We start from the raw sequence: 17,918 nt of genomic DNA, 5'->3' as shown, positions 1-17,918 counted from the left end.
GGCTTAAGGACAACAAAGTCAAGGTATTGGAGTGGCCATCACAAAGCCCTGACCTCAATCCCATAGAAAATTTGTGGGCAGAACTGAAAAAGCGTGTGCGAGCAAGGAGGCCTACAAACCTGACTCAGTTACACCAACTCTGTCAGGAGGAATGGGCCAAAATTCACCCAACTTATTGTGGGAAGCTATTGGAAGGCTACCCAAAACGTTTGACCCAAGTTAAACAATTTAAAGGCAATGCTACCAAATACTAATTCAATGTACAGTATGTAAACTTCTGACCCACTGGGAATGTGATGAAAAAAATAAAAGCTGAAATAAATCATTCTCTCTACTATTATTCTGACATTTCACATTCTTAAAATAAAGTGGTGATCCTAACTGACCTAAGACATGGAATTTTTATTAGGATTAAATGTCAGGAATTGTGAAAAACTGAGTTTAACTGTATTTGGCTAGGGTGTATGTAAACTTCAGACTTCAACTGTACCTGTCCGATGAGTCAATGGGGCTAAATGAATGTTATAACAAAAAACTCTGCGAAACTTATGTTCAGAAATGGGGGAGGAAGGGCTTAGTAGGCTACAGTCTATCTGTGTTAAATGCCAAGTTCAAAATACCTGCAATACATCTGATATACATTATTGAATGCCTCTGTAGCATATTGCCATAATGTACATTGACTTATTTTTTTATTAATCTTATATGTTTATGTGATTGGGGTTCAACATAAATTTAGATGGTATTACTTTTGAAAAAGAGAAATTCCAAATAATTATAATAATTCTTAACTTCACACACACTTGGGGTTCAACTGATATCATCTGGTAAAATGGGAATTCATAAGCCCAATTTCAAAAGCAAAAACACATGGAGTCAAGCAAAGACAATACACAATTCTTGCACTTGAAAATGCCATGCAGGCTAATGTCCAACAGGTATACTTGTTGCATAAGCAGAAAACAAAGCATCTATTGCTGGTCCTGATTTCCCACCTACAGCAAGCAGCTTTACTTCTCAACATCATGACATATCAGGCGTTAAGTCTGATAGAAGTCAACCTATTTAATGTAGTAAATTATAATAGCATAGTTAGAGGAATCAACAAATAACACATTGTATCTTGCTGGCCCCTATTTTCAAGGGAGACAAACTGAAATATAAGATGATTATTAACTGCAAGAAATAAGTTTTTCCCCAATCACACAATAGGGTTAGGGTTAACCCTAACTTGTATTAAGAGCTGAATTCCACTCCATAGCAGAGAACTTGCACAGCCAAAGAATACCCTCATGCAGTTAGGTTTATTTAGTTACGAAGGAAGTGTATATCACCATGCATCAAAATAACCAAGACATTTCACCTTCTATATTCACCAACAAGCATATACAGTTATAATTGAAAGGTTTACATTCTTTGAGATACTATAAACAACACTATAAGTGAATTACACAATAATTACATAGGTCTACTCTATAAAATATATTTGCTTAAATATCAGACAACCTATATTGGAATTGTATCTGATGTTGTGACCTTGATGACGATTAGAATTTGGTTTAAGTGAGGGCAGTCAGGCTACATAACCTATTCATATTCATGTTTCAAAGGTCTGCAATAGCATCAGCGCAAACCACTACATCCACATAGCCTACAATAAAAGGCAATGCAAAGTTTCCTGCAACAAATTCATCCTTAAAATAGCAACAGCTGAGCATCTGTGTAACCTATAGGTAATTAATGTATATTACGAAATTCTAAAGGAATAGAAAGCTCCATAATCTTCCTTAACCTTGATCAAGACTTTCCTGAGATTAACAGACTAACGTTATTGACCTGTATTTAATAGGCATCGGATCACACGGTTTCTTCGGACGCGATGAAACTTTGTAACACATAGAAGTGGTCTTGGCTATATAATGCAACCCCAGTCCCTGTGACTTACTCAGATTTTAGCTAAGCAGGAAACAATGTATGCCGAAAAAAGGCGGATATGGAAAACAAGGATCGAACAGAGCGATGAAGCAGACATAAACATAGCTCAGAGCCCACAATAACCTACTTGTAAGAATTTATTTTTGAAATAGTTCAAATCTATATTGAATTATCAATTGTTTAAAAACTAAACAGACAAATAGAGTTGCAAATAAGAACTGGGTAGCAATTGTCTTTTTTCTTTTTCTTTTTTGCAACGTTTCAACAGTGTCCGAAAGCCAAGAAAAACCTAGCTTTGAATCCAAACAGATATCAAATGTTTTCATCCACTATGTCTAGAACACCAAAATTATGTAATAACATTTTCAGATTAATTTGTAAATGCAACAGATTGTGCTTTATCAATTATATTCTCTAAAAGTATGTTGCCCGGCCCACTATCCTACACTGTGAGGGCACATGGGCAATGTGTGTTTAAATGTAGGCTAATATGTGTTTAAATGTAGGCCATAATAGTCTACTGTCAAAGATGATCAAAAGTTATTATCTTAAAAGACACATTTAATAAATTCGGCAACATTGATGGATCTCATATGGAAAATGGAATGCGAAGAATTTGATGGAATTTTTGTAGCCTAAACCTGATAAAATAACAAAAAATATACTTACAGTGACTTCAAGGGACGATGGATAAAATACACGACCAAAGGTGTTGGAGCAACAAGTCTTTCAGCAGAATGTTTTTGCACTGCTCCGAAAATGTTCCACTGAAATCTCCAACTCCCGGCTGAGCCAACTAAGGAGAAGAAAACAGCAACATTTAGATCCGTCATCTTGTCCAAAATTGTCATTCATAAAATAATGTACGTCCAATCGTATCCGGAATCCTGTTAGGAGTTTGAGGTTCATGCACTGGACTTACTGTGATATAATAGGGCGTATGGTCGGGCTTCTTTACAAAAATGTGAAAAATGTCAAAGATATTCGTGTCAGTCGAATACAACACTGAGTGGACAAAGTGAAAGCACCCTGTTGCAACAGCGACAAGAAACGGCAACCTAAAATTCCACCGACACACACTTTTATTGTAATATAAAAATATGCCCACTCATTCTAATACCATACATTACTTCTTATTTCTAATGAAAAGCGCAACTTCATCATAACAGTGTTAGTCTGCAACCATTTTGCATATCATTAACTACATTGAAACTTACCTCAAACACCTCCGTTATTGTTATTTGTAATACAATTCGTCCCCCTTTGTTTGTCTATTGTGGGATATTATATTTTTTGTAAACTGTGTAAAGTTATTGTTGTGTTTCTGGGCCAGCCGGATATGTGTACGTGAATCGACAGCGCACGGACAGAGATGCGAAGAATGCTCGGAATGAGAACAGGAATGAAATGAACGCGAAGAGCGAGTTTGCATTGGGGCGGAGCAAAGGTGGCGTCATCCCGAACCGAACAGCCCTAGATTATGGTAGATAGGAGGGACAAGGCGGGAAAAAAAACAAGCAGAATGATCTCACAGGACACGTCGAATTCAAATTGGTGGGAGAAAGAAGAGGGAATTTCTTTGTGGAGTTAGTTCATTCTATTGTAATCATCTACCTCAACAAAGCTGAATAAAAGTACAAGTATGATATCTTCATCCCAACCATATCAGTCATTTGAAATGTTGTTGCTTGATAAATATCAGATGTGAATACAACACTGGCATTTTTATTTGACACTTCCACAGCTGGGACATGAAATGGAGCACATTTAGAAACATTTATCAGGTTGAACATCTGTCACCCGCCTCTCATACTTCGGTAGCTGCATGTGTTGTAAATGTAACATCAGTAGGCCTTATATATTCAGAACTATATATTCAATACAGTATCATCTGAGACACAAACAGGATAGAACTGTTGGCTAGACCTTGTGAGCCTGTGGAGAGAACCATGCCAGTGCCACCACACAATCAGCGGTACTTATGAAGTACAACCTGGTAATATGGGAGAGCAGACAATCATAAGACATGTCAAAGACCATAGAGCAGGTTTGCTTACAGCAAACCTTGTTTGGGCTATATGTCTGATCGTGTCTGTGCAAGCCATCCATTAGGAGGCAATGTTTTGACACCAATTCTTATAAAGAGGGATCTATGAAGAGGAATGGCTGGCCTGTTGAAGACATCCATCAACATTTGTAACACCTGTCTGTGCATGTTTAGAAAAGAGAGACAGAGGAAGAGAGCGAGCGAGAGGGGGGGTTGAGGATGAAGAGAGGTGGGGTTTTGTTCTTGAACTATAGATAGTATCACACACACATGGATTGCCAGTCAACAACATCCTCATTTGCAGTTTAATTTAAATTGTGGTTCACTTCCATATTCCTTATATCAGGCAGTCTCAATTGCATCATCTTAGCGGAGCTCTACTTTAAGCTGTGATTCTTAACCACCGGCTGCATGTCTGCTTTCCAAGGGCCCCTTATCTTATCAGTTTCTCTCTTCTCCAGGGTGGTGTCTGTTCCCTCAGTACCAACCTATTAACCATCAAAAGGGAGTCTTATCTATGCAAATGCAGCAAGCCCTAGAGGAACAAAATCTGCTAGCACAGCACATGTGACACCACCCCAACACCTGAGTACAGTCACAGCGGTGATTCATTCACAGCCATGGGGTCATCTGTCGACAGTGTTTCACAAGCTCCTTGTTAAATATTAGCCCTGCATATCCAGGAAGCCCACCGACGGATCCCAGCATAATGGCAAACTGTAAAATGGTTCATAGCCTTACATCAGAGCCCGTTCTCATTGCCTTATCGGGCACATGAGTCTCCTGGCAGATTGCATCCAGGAAATGTGGCCATATGAAAATGTGTGTGTTGTGTGTGTGTATGTGTGTGTACGTGTGTGTACCCAGTTGGGAATGTATTTGACAAGGTACAATATTGAACCAACACTCATTTCAGTGTAGAATGTGTTGTTACTCCTTATTACTTCCTATGTGTAGGTGAACAAGTTAAGCTGAGTTAATAGTATACATTTCAATAGATATTACATGTCATAATGAAGCCATAAAAGTGTTATCTGACAGCATGGGAACCCATGTGTGCGTGTGAAAATGTAACATCTGAAATTCTCGTGCCTCTCCGCTGGCAAATTATACCAAGACTAATCATTGAATCTGTGTGCATCTTTGCAAAGGATCACTGCATGTGGTGAGGGGAGAAGACAGTGCTCAACACGGCTGAACTGTTTACCCCAAAACAGACATAGCAGGTTTCTGTCCCCACCCCCCTATCCACACACAGCCTTCAAACTCTTTTATGACTGGGTGTGGCCACAGAGCAATAGGAGTGGGGGTGGAATAAGGGAGGACAGAAACCTCACAGCAAGGATTTTAGTGGGGAGTGCAATCCCATAATTCAGGGACAATTGATGGAACCAAACAGATATGCCTATTATAATTGTAATTGTATCAACAAAAATCTATTGGTATTTGAGCAGTGGACATCAATATCCTGTAGATTCTATTTAGCCCTAATTTGTAATAAATATGTATTTGTTCACAGATCATTGTTTTTAACAATGACATCTTACAAGTTTAAAATATAAACTTTAACAGAACACTTTTTTAAATGACACGTTTCTCATTCAGTGTTAATTACATAGGTCTTACCCCAGATATGGATTTGCGCTCTACAGTACCATTTGTCACTACAGAAGCATCCAGGGATAGCTGCCTGCTGCCTGACTCCTGGGCAGATAAGGTCCTAAAGGTCTGGTGTGGCAGGGCTTTGAACTGGATCCTTCTGGAGCCTCTGCTCCAGGGGAGGCCTGGGGTGCTGCTGGTTGGGGAGGATGGGGAGATATTGGGGAGAGAGGTGAACCGGGCTGCCCTGCCCTCCGACCTCTCCTAATCAGACGGCCCTGGAAGGCCAGGTGCAGATCGTCACTGGCTTTCTGCTCTGACGGTGCACTGATTGGCTTTATTAGAAGATAGGAGAGGGGTTAGCAAGGAGCTGAGGACCACTCTCTCTGGTGGAAAAAGCCCACATCATTTCAATCAAACTATATAGAGAAATTGGTATTATCTAAGGTGGCTCTGGGTTGATTCTATTAATATGATCACTTACACTTCATTTGAAATCAATTTATCTTGCATAAAGTAAAATGTTTTTCTGAAAATGAAATACCAGAACGATTCCTCAAAACCTGAAGGTTCAATTATTATAACAAAACAGTATATCATAGTGTGTGGCCATTTTGGTGTTGACATTGGCCAAAATTGAACATGCGTTGGAGTTTGTTTGGGAACTATCGACATTCAAGTGCATCACGCAAACAAACCAAATGTGTTAGCAGATGCCATCTTGTGGTCACTTAGAAACAGTGCTTTGTGAACATACTAAGGAACATTGAGCGAGCTGCGTATATCGACTACTACAGTATGAACATGCCATAGTAGAGCTGGAGCTCAGTCAGTGACTTACACATCATTGCAAAATGTTTTCTCTCTATGGTCTAACTTCATATGACCTTAAAACGTAAAACACTGTACACCGCCCCCACTTCAAATTAACTTTCCATGACCAATCATTGTGATGTATTGAACAATGATACATTGAAGACAATTGAAAACAATGAAGTGTGAGGATGTCATTTTTTCAAGATGGAAAATATATTTATCTGTGTATATAAATGAACATTCAATAGTAATTGACCGCAAAAAAGTGCCTTGATAAAAGGCCAAATTGCGACAAAGGGCCAAACATGAATTACTGCATACTCCACCAGGGAATTCAGCAGGCAGACTGAATTACAGACAGTGGATAACAGGGTACACCTGGGCCTCTCACAAGGAGGGGCAATTTCAGTCCTTGTGCATTCTTACCCTCTGTCTGTATGTCAGTTCAGTCTGCATCTCTCTCTCTCTCTCTCTCTCTCTCTCTCTCTCTCTCTCTCACACAGCCGGTTTCGCTAGTCTCCAGGCAACAGCTGAGGTTTTGATGTCTAAATGTTTGTGCACTAAATGTCTCTTTAATTCAATTCCATAATGCAGTGTTTGAAGATACGGATCAATGCCTGCTGCCTTTGATGGTCATCCTGGTACTCAGAGGCATGTCATTGTACCAATCCTGCACAACAGAGAACAACAAGGACCCCATCACATGATGCATCCAACGTGGCCATGCAGATCCTTTCATGGTTGTCTCATCATAGAGGACTATGTGCTATTTCTGAATCACATCACATGAAGGTGTGCAACCATGTGGAGAACATTTTCTTCTTTGAGTACAACTCCTAAGGTACTGGAAGACCATTATACAGTAAGCATGAATTTTGTAGTAACCTGACACAATGTGAATAGAACGAATAACAGCTACAGGTAGCTACAGGTTTGTCTTGGAATTTGATTACCCCCCACAAAGGATAGGAACTTCTTGAAGAGGTAACTTCTTGAAGAGGTAACTGATAATCATTAAATAAGACACCTACATCCTGGTCAAAACATTATTCATTGAAATTGTGTTTTTCTTTCACAGCATCGCATGTAAAACAGATGAATCTATCTAAACCAAGCAGGACTTTCCATCTACAAACTTCACTGTCTATTCAGCAAAAGGTATCTGCCAGTAAACCACGGCCATTAGAGAGAGATTATGGCATAACCGATTTCTAAAATGTGATTAAAACCAGATGGGAGTGCAGATTGTATGAGGCAGAGGGTTTTACGGTATCACACAAAAGTATGTTTTTAAAGCAGAGTTTCATGTCCTGCCATCTAAAATATATATATAACTTTAGTGCTGCACATCTCTTTAGCAAAAAACAGGAATGACGTGTCTCTAAAAATGATATGTATTGCTGCCTATCTGCTAATCTCTTGACCTGATTTAATTACAGAAAACCCCAAAACTCTTACCACACATAAATCAATATTTTCAATCTATTGTTGAAATGTGTTTGAAGAATCATGGAAAGGAAAAAACTGATTGCACACAGGGAAAATGGCTTAAGCAATCTTCAGCAAGAAATGTAACAAACCATCTATACAAAAGGAGTACAAGGTAAAGCCTTTACACCCATATACTACATAGAAAAAATAACCTTCAATGAAGGACCAATTCACTCTTTCAGATCATAATCCGTGGTGCCAATCAATAGATGCCAACATAAAGTGCCAACCCTGTAATAACTATGAACCACTTATCAATCGTATTACTCACTTCTTGCCTCACCTTTTGTGTGTGTGTCTGTGTGTGTTTTCTCAGCATCTTACACTACGGAGGCAAGAGAGTATCATGTCTGTTAGTCATGCGTAGAGGCTTATTTGATATAATGAATGGAGGGAGGGATGTAGAAGATGCGATGGGAGGGTAATTACTTTAATGGCTGCAAAAGCTCCTGTTCAAAACACCTTTGCGCACGATGGTTGATTATGGATGGTCATTTCAGCTTTCTGATGAAAACGCAGAGCTCTTAGTCCATGGGCTTGACTGATAATAGCATGACCAGAAATGTGTCAGAACAATGAAGTACTGAAATACATTGTCACATCTTCCCCTGAAGGTCCAAGCCTTCAGTTCTGGGCTTCAATTCATGGAAATAGTGGTATTTGTTAAACGCACCACAAAAAGCAAGAGGAAGACAACAGAGGGTCAGAGGTTATACAGTATGATGTATAGAAAGATAACAACTCAGTTCACAAGAGAAATGACCAAGAGGACAAATAGAAATATCAAGAAAACAAAGAACTGAGCTATGAGTATTTTCTACTTTATTCGAAGACTCAAACAAGATAAATCACTAATTTCTCCTCTCACTAATTTCTGTGCTCAATTAAGACAGTTGACATGACACAGTAAAAGCATCTTAACTAATCTTAAGTGTCTGTAAATTGAAAGAAATGAATTCCAACTCCTAAAAAGAAGCAATTAAATAAAAGAAACATGCTATATAGATCAAATCAGGCACAAATAAATTCCACTGAAACTTCTATTGTAACCTTGTCATGCATTATGTGCTGTGCTTCACTGTACAGTAGTGTTGTTACTCAAAGGAAAAAATGTGACCTTCCTATTCGCAGCTAAGCACTTAGCAAAGCCATTCAGTCAGTGTGTGGTTAGCAAATTCATTCATGAATTGCATGTAGAGCACCTCTACTTCTTGGGAAGACTGTAAGCTAAGTTCTCGTTGTAAAGCAGCCACTTTCACCAAGATCCACAGTCCAATACAGTATTATTTGTCTATGAAATGGTACAATGCCAGGTGTAACAAAAGTTGAGTAAAGTCAATCTGTTAAAACCACCAAATCCTGATGGTATTTTAATGTAAACATGTTTTATTTAACCTTTATTTAACTAGGCAAGTCAGTTAGGAACAAATTCTTATTTACACTGGCCAAACCTGGACACCGCTGTGCCAATTGCGCGCCGCCCTACGGGACTCCCAATCACGGCCGGTTGTGATACAGCCTGGATTCAAACCAGGGTGTCTGTAGTGACGCCTCTAGCACTGAGATGCAGTGCCTTAGACAGCTGTGCCACTCAGGTGCCCCATTTTACTGTGCTCTTCTATATTTCACTTGATGATATAGCATATTAACAATTCAGAGCATACAAGTTTTCATGGGAAGGAATGCCACACGTTTGCTACAGCACAAGGCCCATAAACCTGCACTCAGACCACAACATAGAAAGAAATTATTACGACCTTCAAATTAAAGTACACAACGGAATCAATTTTGGTCAAACTCCCACACTACATTCTCAGCACTACTAGCTAGTTCTGTTGAATATAGTGTTTTATCGTTTGAATTCATACTCCGCTCTTGACATAAAAAAAATAAACTGTACTGGGGTCTTGCTGTTCTGTAGTTGTAGTAAACACTGCACTGGAATATTACTTTGCAAACATTTTTTTATGAATAGATTATAAACAAATAGTAAAAATTAGCCATACATCATGCTTTGCATAAGCACAAAATATTTAAGAATCTAACAGCTTCAAATAATGTATCTAAAATACTATCTTTGGTAAATGATGAGCAAAAATGCCACTACAGGTAGACTATATTTAAAGTAAAATGACCAGTATTAAAATATATAAAATTAGACAAAGCAAACAAAGGTAAAGATATGCAGCATGGCAGTATATAAATTAATAGTGCGTACTCTGTGGTCCCACTGCTTTAAGTACAACAATCAAAAACCTTCTGAGTCAATTCAAATCGTCTGATTTCTTTCAAAAGATGGAAGTAAATGCTTTGATAAGCACAAACCCAGCTGTCATACACATACATTCAATACATCAATATTCTGATCCTTCATGTAGTTGCAAGTGAATCCAAGTAGACTTCACACGGTGTCGGCCCGGAATGACATGGGTAAGAACAATTCAACATGGCAATGACTCAACAATACGACGGCATAATCAATAATTCATTAAGTTAACTTTCAATAATACTGAAATATATCTTTCTTTTCATATCCAAACACTTTACAACATACTGTGCTGTACTTGTGTTTTAGTGAGCCTTCAGCAGGACACAGCTAACACAGGTAACACAGGCTAACACAGGTTAGATGCATTGTGTTTGCCCTGAAATATAGATCTAAACAGGGCATTTGCTTGATTGATACATCGATATAACTGAATGAACGGTGAAGTACCAGTCTTTATTCCACATTTCTGTATTTGGTGAAGAGGTTGTAGAGTACCCTCAGAGTAGACTTCAGGTCACAGTTCACAATATCTGCCAAAAGATCAGAAAAACCAAAGGCAGACTTTAGTCTGGGAAACATTTACAAGAAAAACATCTAAATGACCCAGATTCAGAGCTGCGATGTACACGCTGTATGATACCTTCTTCAAACATCTCCTGTAATTGGGACCAGCTCCTGTTGCTAGCTACTGTATACTTAAGACACACCACCTATAAGATCTACATTAGCCCATTACATCCAGTGAGGCAAAACTGGCCTCTCATCTACGCTATGAGGAAAGATGCATTATAAAAACAATGGTCACATGATTATACCTAGGGGATAAAAGTAATCCCACACCAAATAGGGCGGCAGGTAGCCTAGCAGTTAAAAGCGTTGGGGCAGTAACTGAAAGGTTGCTGGTTCGAATCCCTAAGCTGACTAGGTGAAAAATCTTTTGATTTGCAATTGAGCAAAGCAGTGCCTGTAATTCGCTTTGGATAAGAGTGTCTGCTGAATGACTCTGTTGTTATGATTAGAAGGCATGCTCTGATTATATATAGTGTTGAGTGAATACTGCCCAAGGGAAAAACATTGACACATTTTTTTTTTATCCCGAAAGACAAAATGTTGAAATTCTGCTGTCACATATCTTTCTTCCAGAAACAATGTACGTGTACAAAATGAAGGCACTCACCCTCTGCCCGTGGCTTGGGTTTCTCCAGGCCTCCATCTTGCATCAGCTCAAAGGAGAAAGCCACATTGTGCACCTATATGGGAAAAGAGACCAGCATGAGCCATGCCGGTCCAGTAAGCAGCTCACTGTAAACTATTTGTAAGAGATTAAAATGAGTCCGATTTACAATGTAGCCTACCTTTTGGTCAAAATGCTCTGGCGTTAGGAAGAAGTTGAAGAGAGGAACAAAGTAGCCCTCAAGCAGTCCCATCAGCAACACCAGGTACACACCATCAGCAAACTTGTAGAAGCAAACATGACAGGTAGAAAAACATACTAATAATGACAATGTTCATCATAAAATCATAAGCAGGTATATTAAAAGGGAAACAAAGCCATCTCACCTGTGTGTCCAATTCAGACACCTCCAGGTTCAACTTGTTCAAGTGCTTGTTCACAAAGGTGATCAGAGTCTGCAAGAAGGGCAGGTATTCAGTCAATTTAAATGTTACACAAACAACGAATACCTTCTATTTTTAGAATTAGGATGGAGACTTGCCTTTTTCACCACATTCAGCTTGTCTGGTGCATGGTCAAACAAGGTGTCAAACGCATCTCGCTCTGAAATTGAATAGAAGTTAAATGATTACAATAACAGAATGTTCATTTTAGTAATAAAATAGTAATAATGTAATGGAAAACTAACTAAAATGAATGCATGGTAATATGACAAATTTTTTATTTTATTAGAACAAAGTGAAAATGCTTACCATGTCTTCCTGATAGAGCCCTGCAAGAGAAGAGAACAACGTATTTCAGCACTGGTATCGGACTGTGTAATCACAGCGCTGTAGAAAGACATTAGACGAAACAGACAAGTTCAAATGAGAAGACAAAATAAACTAGGACTTTGTTTAAACTGGAAAAAATATTAACTGAATGCAGATGGTCTAATCAAGACGGCCAGGCAGCAAGACAAACAAAGAGATTTGCGTTGTGGTTCTATCCCAGGAGCGGTCCGATCAAACGCTGTGTGGTGGGCCTGCCTGGTGGACATGTGCCCGGGAGGCAGTGGCTTGTCTTCACGGTCCAATCTTCCCCGGCAGAGACATGCTTCAGCAGCTGCTGCCCCTCGCAGGACAACAGCCCAGGGCCCCCTCCCTCTTATCTCCAGAGCTGATTCGCACCCGTTGGACCACTATTAATCAGCTGCAGCTCCATAAAGTAGTGGTGTGGCTGGCAGGAGCAGAACCCCCTCCCCTCACTAAATGTGCCCATCAGCATGGGGCTCCAACTGTCCATATCGGCCCCCCAAGGAGTTGGAGTGTCCGCATTGTCTTTCCGTTTTAACGCGAGACCAAGAGAGGCCGTTCCATTCCCCTAATCAGTCCCTCAATTGTTCCAACTGCTTCAATGCCCAGTGGACCCATTTGCTGACTGATTTGTGAACAGATATTTACAGACATGTGAGATGCCCTATAATCACCTTGTTTTGAATGACCTTTCCAAGGCAGAGTACATGATTGTGTTCGGTTTTCGTCCCTCATACTTATACCTCCATTAATTAACATAATCTTCACGGCCAAGTTTCTAAGGCCTTCTTTCCTTAAACATTGGCATTCATTTTCTTGGCTGCCTCTATAAACAAGTTTCAGACATTTTCTCTTCATACCCTGAGGGTCTGATAAAGGCCTTGTGGAAGACAGGACAAGTTGGGTAGTTTCATCCAGACATCTGTACATAGTTAGTTAAAAGGGATGACAGTGAAGACATACTCCGTGTTCCCTGTGATCTCTTCCTGAACCTGGCGAGACTGCAGGATCCCCTCCCGTTTCTGTGGGGAAAAACAGACAATTATGACAATTGACAAAAATGTTAGTTTTTTCAGGATTTCCCTTTTCATAGTACAAAATGTATCAGGAAAGGACTATACCTGTACAACCACAACTTGAATGGACACATGATCAGGTAGGCGGATGGGGGCGCGGCAGTGCTGAGACAGAGCCACCAATAAATGGAGAATGGCCACGATGCTTTTAGCATGGACAGCTAGGGGAGAACATAGGAAAGGAAAGAGGGAAGGAATGAGAGGAATGTTATAGTACATCCACCGGCATTGTCATTAAACAGATGATGCATACACTGGTGCACTGGAGCAGGGTTAAGATAAGAAGAAATGCCATTTTTTTTCACAATTATCAAGATAGGTGACTCCCAGCTTTCACAATCACAAGTTGAAGGTTAAACAAAGGTCAAAAACAAAATGATAAACTCAGTGTCATGTACAAACTGAACTTGTGTCTTTGGGGTAGAAGTAATGTGCCTTTGTTAGAAACTGTAACAACCCATTCCATTCTTGTTGTCTGTCGTGTCAAAGCTATTCAAGTGACTGATACAACGAGCTGCAAATTACAACTTCTTGAAAGATAGAATTCCAAAATAAATATGAAATATGATAATTTACCACAAAAAAATATTACATTTACTATTTAGAGAACCTGTATGGGAGGATATGAGTGAAAAACAAAGGGATTAGCTGTCCTTTGATCACAGTCAAAAACAATCCTATTGATTTCCTCAAGGGCTTTTAGATAATCTACAAAGGATAAAAAGAAAATTCAACTGCAATTTAAGAGAATTAGAGGGTTACAATACACCAAAGAATAATAAACCAATGTGAAAAAAAACATGGCTTCAGCATATCCTTAAAAATATTGAAAAAAAATTCGAATTGAAAAAGGAAATAAGACTGAGTACCGTGACCTCCCACCACTTGAGACAGGGATTACTTCCATGGTCATAATGTCAGAGGGACAGCACAGTGCAGATTAGTCCAATGTGAACTTTCTCTGTGCCTCTCTGTCACCCAACAAAATGATCAAACAAGCATGGTAAAAAAAGAACATTATCTTATTACATCACCTTTACATTGTCTTTTACACACACCATTGGCATAATAATAATTGTGATCAACACATTCCAAAAAATCATGAACAAATTCATAGAATAGCAGGAATTCGAATGAAACAGCACTCTGTGAAACATGTCACCTACAGTCAATGGTCCATTTGATGTTTCTGATTGAGACCTTCAGAGTGTCGTTGATCTTCTCCAGAACTGTCTGCAGCTTCTGCTTCTGGGCTATCTCAGACTGGGTCACCTCAGCCACATTCAGCCTCTCACCCTCCAGCTTCTCTGTAACACAAAAATAAATAAATATGTTTTATTGTCACATACAACGAGAACACAGGGAGGACCATCAAATCCAATTGGAATCAGACAAATTCCAGAGAATAATGTGCTGCATTGCAAGCATAGAAGGGATGTTTTGGAGGGAATTGTACCAAATAGTTTCTGCAGAACCTGCCCATCGTAGAGATCTTCAGCCAGGTCTTTGACAATGATTCTCTCCCCCACCAGCACATCATTTATCCAGTCTATGAGTACCTGCATACAAAACATTATATGGAATTTAACAGGCACATACAAACTGTATATTCATAAGGAACATAATATTGCTTTCCAATGCTTTGATTGTGACATACGACAGTCATTTTATATCTCATACCTTCATCAGTTCTTGCAGTTTGGGGTCATTCCTGGAATTAGGGTCAACCATGGTGCGGACCTCATTCTCCTCTAGAACCACACACACACACACACGTTTAGAATATAGACAATGAGAGAGAGTACAAGAGAGTGTGTGTGTGTGTGTGTGTGTGTGTGTGTGTGTGTGTGTGTGTGTGTGTGTGTGTGTGTGTGTGTGTGTGTGTGCATGCGATACACTACAGGAGTGGAGATGGAGGCCTTACCCAGCATGGTGTCCTCTGGGTCCAGTTCAAAGGGGATGGGGCTGAGCGGCAGGTTGATGGCATTCATCCCCTCCTCCTGGAGCTCAGACACTGCAGAAGCAGAGAAGCAGAGACCTTTAGTGGCCTGACTCAATGTGTGACAGGCTAATTATTATACAACTGTACTGACACCTCCTTTGAGTTAATAGTCACGAAAAAATTTGTCCACCCAATTTAGGGCTCTTTTCTTCAGGTTAAGCTGTGCTCTTCATGCCAGGTTGTCAGTATTATGGCACATTGGTCTTACCAGAAAGAGTTGGCTCAAAACACATGTAATTATAACCTAGTTATCTTTGGTCACGTTTGGGTTAGCCAGGAGAGAGAGAGCTCAGTCTAGCTTTGATTAATAAGATGAAGTGCCTCATTGTAGCCAGTGATAATACTACATGGGAGACTCCCAGAATGAGCCAATCACACTATTACCGTAAATTGGAGGAGATGTGAGAGAGTGTATGTCTATTCACTAAGCAGTCAAGGTCAGTTGCTCTGATAGCTCAGACCATGCCCTCTTTGAAAAAAACCTTTCTCTCTGAGACACATCGCCCCACACAGGACAAGGCCATCCTCTCCATCCAGTTGCTAGGCGTTCATAGATCTAGGCTCGGTCTCACGCTGCTATCCTGAGCATCCGCCTCCTTCCCTGATCATTTCACTTACCTCGCCTGGCATCGTGCAAATTGGCACATGTGGGGAATTCACACAGGTGATGTGACAACCTGACCACTCTGTCTGGCCATGGTGCCAGCACTGCTAGTTCCTGTCCGGACCAGTTGATATGTCAGTAAGATCACTATAGCACTGATGCAGAGCTGCATAACATAACGTGATAAAGGCCTGCAGAACAAACTACGATAGTTTTTTTCCAGTTTCCTCCCAAACAGAGAACGCGCCCCCTGGAGATGTCAACATCCTGTTAGTAATCAACACCAAGATCTCCCTCTGCTGTTCAGCCTAACCCACAGAGACAGAGATCACCTTCCTCCTTCCTCACACTAAAAGAGCTGCATCCATTTAGTTCTTCAACAGATTGTTGAACCAACACAAAAGCATAATCTGGATCATGTAAACCTCTCTGTCTGTCTCTGTCTCTCTGATCTGAAAGGACTGCTCCTCAGTTCACAGGCAGAGACACAACATAGTTTACAATAACGCTCTTATAATTGAAATACTGTATGCTGCTGTCATGGCAGTGGAGAGGCCCTCCATGGAACAGACAGGACCAGGTTGGACGATATCAGTTCAGTATTTTGGTGAATGGGGCTCAGCTGCAGACTCACTTTTACATGCCCCTCAGGAGTATATATATCGGGCATGTCTGTATCAAAAGATACGCTTCAAATGTAATTAATGAAAATGGGTCAAAGTGTCTTCCAAGAAACAATATAAACAATAATAGTGCTTCAGACATTTAATCATACTTGATGCTTGCTCATTTACCAAAAAGATTAAACGAAAACGCAAGTGCTTGTCTAATTAATACTTAATTGAAGGTATGATTTAAATAAAATGTGAAACTATGAAAGCCTTAGCAGCCTCTGGTCTGAACTCAGGCAGTGGTTGTGTTGGAGAGAGAATGGGATTTTTTCCTCATTCCTTGGTGAACACATCTGTGATGGAATATCAGCAGCCTCTTATCCTTACATGGCAGTAGCTCAGCCATGTGTACTGTAAACACAGACAGCCTTCTCCCGCTATGGCTTGGACAGACACAACGTAATACAACTCAAACAGATGCTGTCCCCCGCACCAAAAACAAAATCATCCACATTTTTATCACAGTTATTTGATGATAGATGCAGACATCAAACATGAAGAGGGTCTTTCAGTCACCATTCCCGTTGACGTATGACAAAATGACGTCATGGAAATAGACACACCTAGCAATTACTAGCGGGCCTATACTATTACCGCGTTCAAAACAACTGGGAACTCGGACATCTCCGATTTCACTCTTCAGTGCTTTCAAGACAACTGGGAACTCCGGAAAAAACGAGCTGAGAATGTTTTTTTTGAACGGTCATCCAACTCGAATTCAAAGTCGGGAACTCGTGCATCTTTCTAGAGCCCCGACTTTCCGACATGAATATCACAGCCGTCATTAATTTTTTCTCCGCGTTCCCATTTATCTTGAAAGCAGCATATAGCAAAGTTTCTTAGCTTGTTTTCAAGCAAAACTGTCATTAATCTATTCAACAAATTGTTTAATTCTGAGGGAAAAAACGGTGGAATGTGGCTATTTATAGCATAATGTAGCCTACTGTTCAACAGGAATCGTATTTTATTTCTAATCCTTTTTAGCTTTCGTGATGTCAACCTTTTTATATAGATGCCTTAATAATAATCAAAATATAGCCTAATGCACGAACCTTCTTTTGCCTTTTTTCTTCTGGCCAAAGTTCCCCCAAGTTTTCCGAGGAAAGAGTCATCTTTTTTTCTTGAAGGGGGTGATTTTGGAGTCGGGGATTTGGGAGAAGAAGGTGATTTCTGTGGCGAAGAAGCCATTTCCAGTTTATTACTGGGTATTCAGGCTATTGAGACTGTTGTAGCCTATCATAGAAACACAACTTTCTGCTTGTCAAAGTTTACGGAATAGACAACGACGGAACCGGAATTCCAAGTATTTGCGCAGCCATCTGACGTCTCCCTGTTATTTGATTCCGGTACTCGTCCCTTTCCCACCCACTTTTCATGGATATGGGAAAAATAAGGTAGCCAATGTCCAGCTATGAGGAATAAGTATAGTAAAGCAAGAGC

General features: G+C 40.0%; 2 protein-coding genes across 5 annotated transcripts in view; both read right to left on the bottom strand.

The window, feature by feature from the left end:
• Positions 1-3,319, bottom strand: part of LOC120024892 (transcriptional enhancer factor TEF-1-like) — a 62,661-nt gene extending 59,342 nt beyond the window's left edge. For all 4 annotated transcript variants that reach the window (XM_038969241.1, XM_038969238.1, XM_038969242.1 and 1 more), the window contains exons 1-2: positions 3,153-3,319; positions 2,605-2,731 (exon numbers count right to left, since the gene is read on the bottom strand). The gene's annotated coding sequence lies outside the window, so the exon portion shown is untranslated. The remainder of the gene's footprint in view (positions 1-2,604; positions 2,732-3,152) is intronic.
• A 5,374-nt stretch (positions 3,320-8,693) lies between these two features.
• On the bottom strand, positions 8,694-17,797 carry LOC120025208 (alpha-parvin). Its single transcript, XM_038969675.1, has 13 exons — positions 17,531-17,797; positions 15,126-15,215; positions 14,882-14,952; positions 14,658-14,760; positions 14,368-14,508; positions 13,247-13,362; positions 13,089-13,147; positions 12,084-12,103; positions 11,873-11,934; positions 11,718-11,786; positions 11,513-11,614; positions 11,335-11,407; positions 8,694-10,687 (listed from the first exon to the last, which is right to left on the bottom strand). The coding sequence occupies exons 1-13, from the start codon at positions 17,664-17,666 to the stop codon at positions 10,611-10,613; spliced, it is 1,119 nt and encodes a 372-aa protein (XP_038825603.1). The 5' UTR covers positions 17,667-17,797; the 3' UTR covers positions 8,694-10,610.
• Between the last annotated feature and the right edge of the window lie 121 nt (positions 17,798-17,918).

The sequence above is a fragment of the Salvelinus namaycush genome, chromosome 30, assembly GCF_016432855.1.
Source record: "Salvelinus namaycush isolate Seneca chromosome 30, SaNama_1.0, whole genome shotgun sequence".
NCBI lineage: Eukaryota > Metazoa > Chordata > Actinopteri > Salmoniformes > Salmonidae > Salvelinus > Salvelinus namaycush.
Note: the sequence above shows the minus strand (reverse complement) of the source record. Positions and strands in the feature narration are given on the sequence as shown.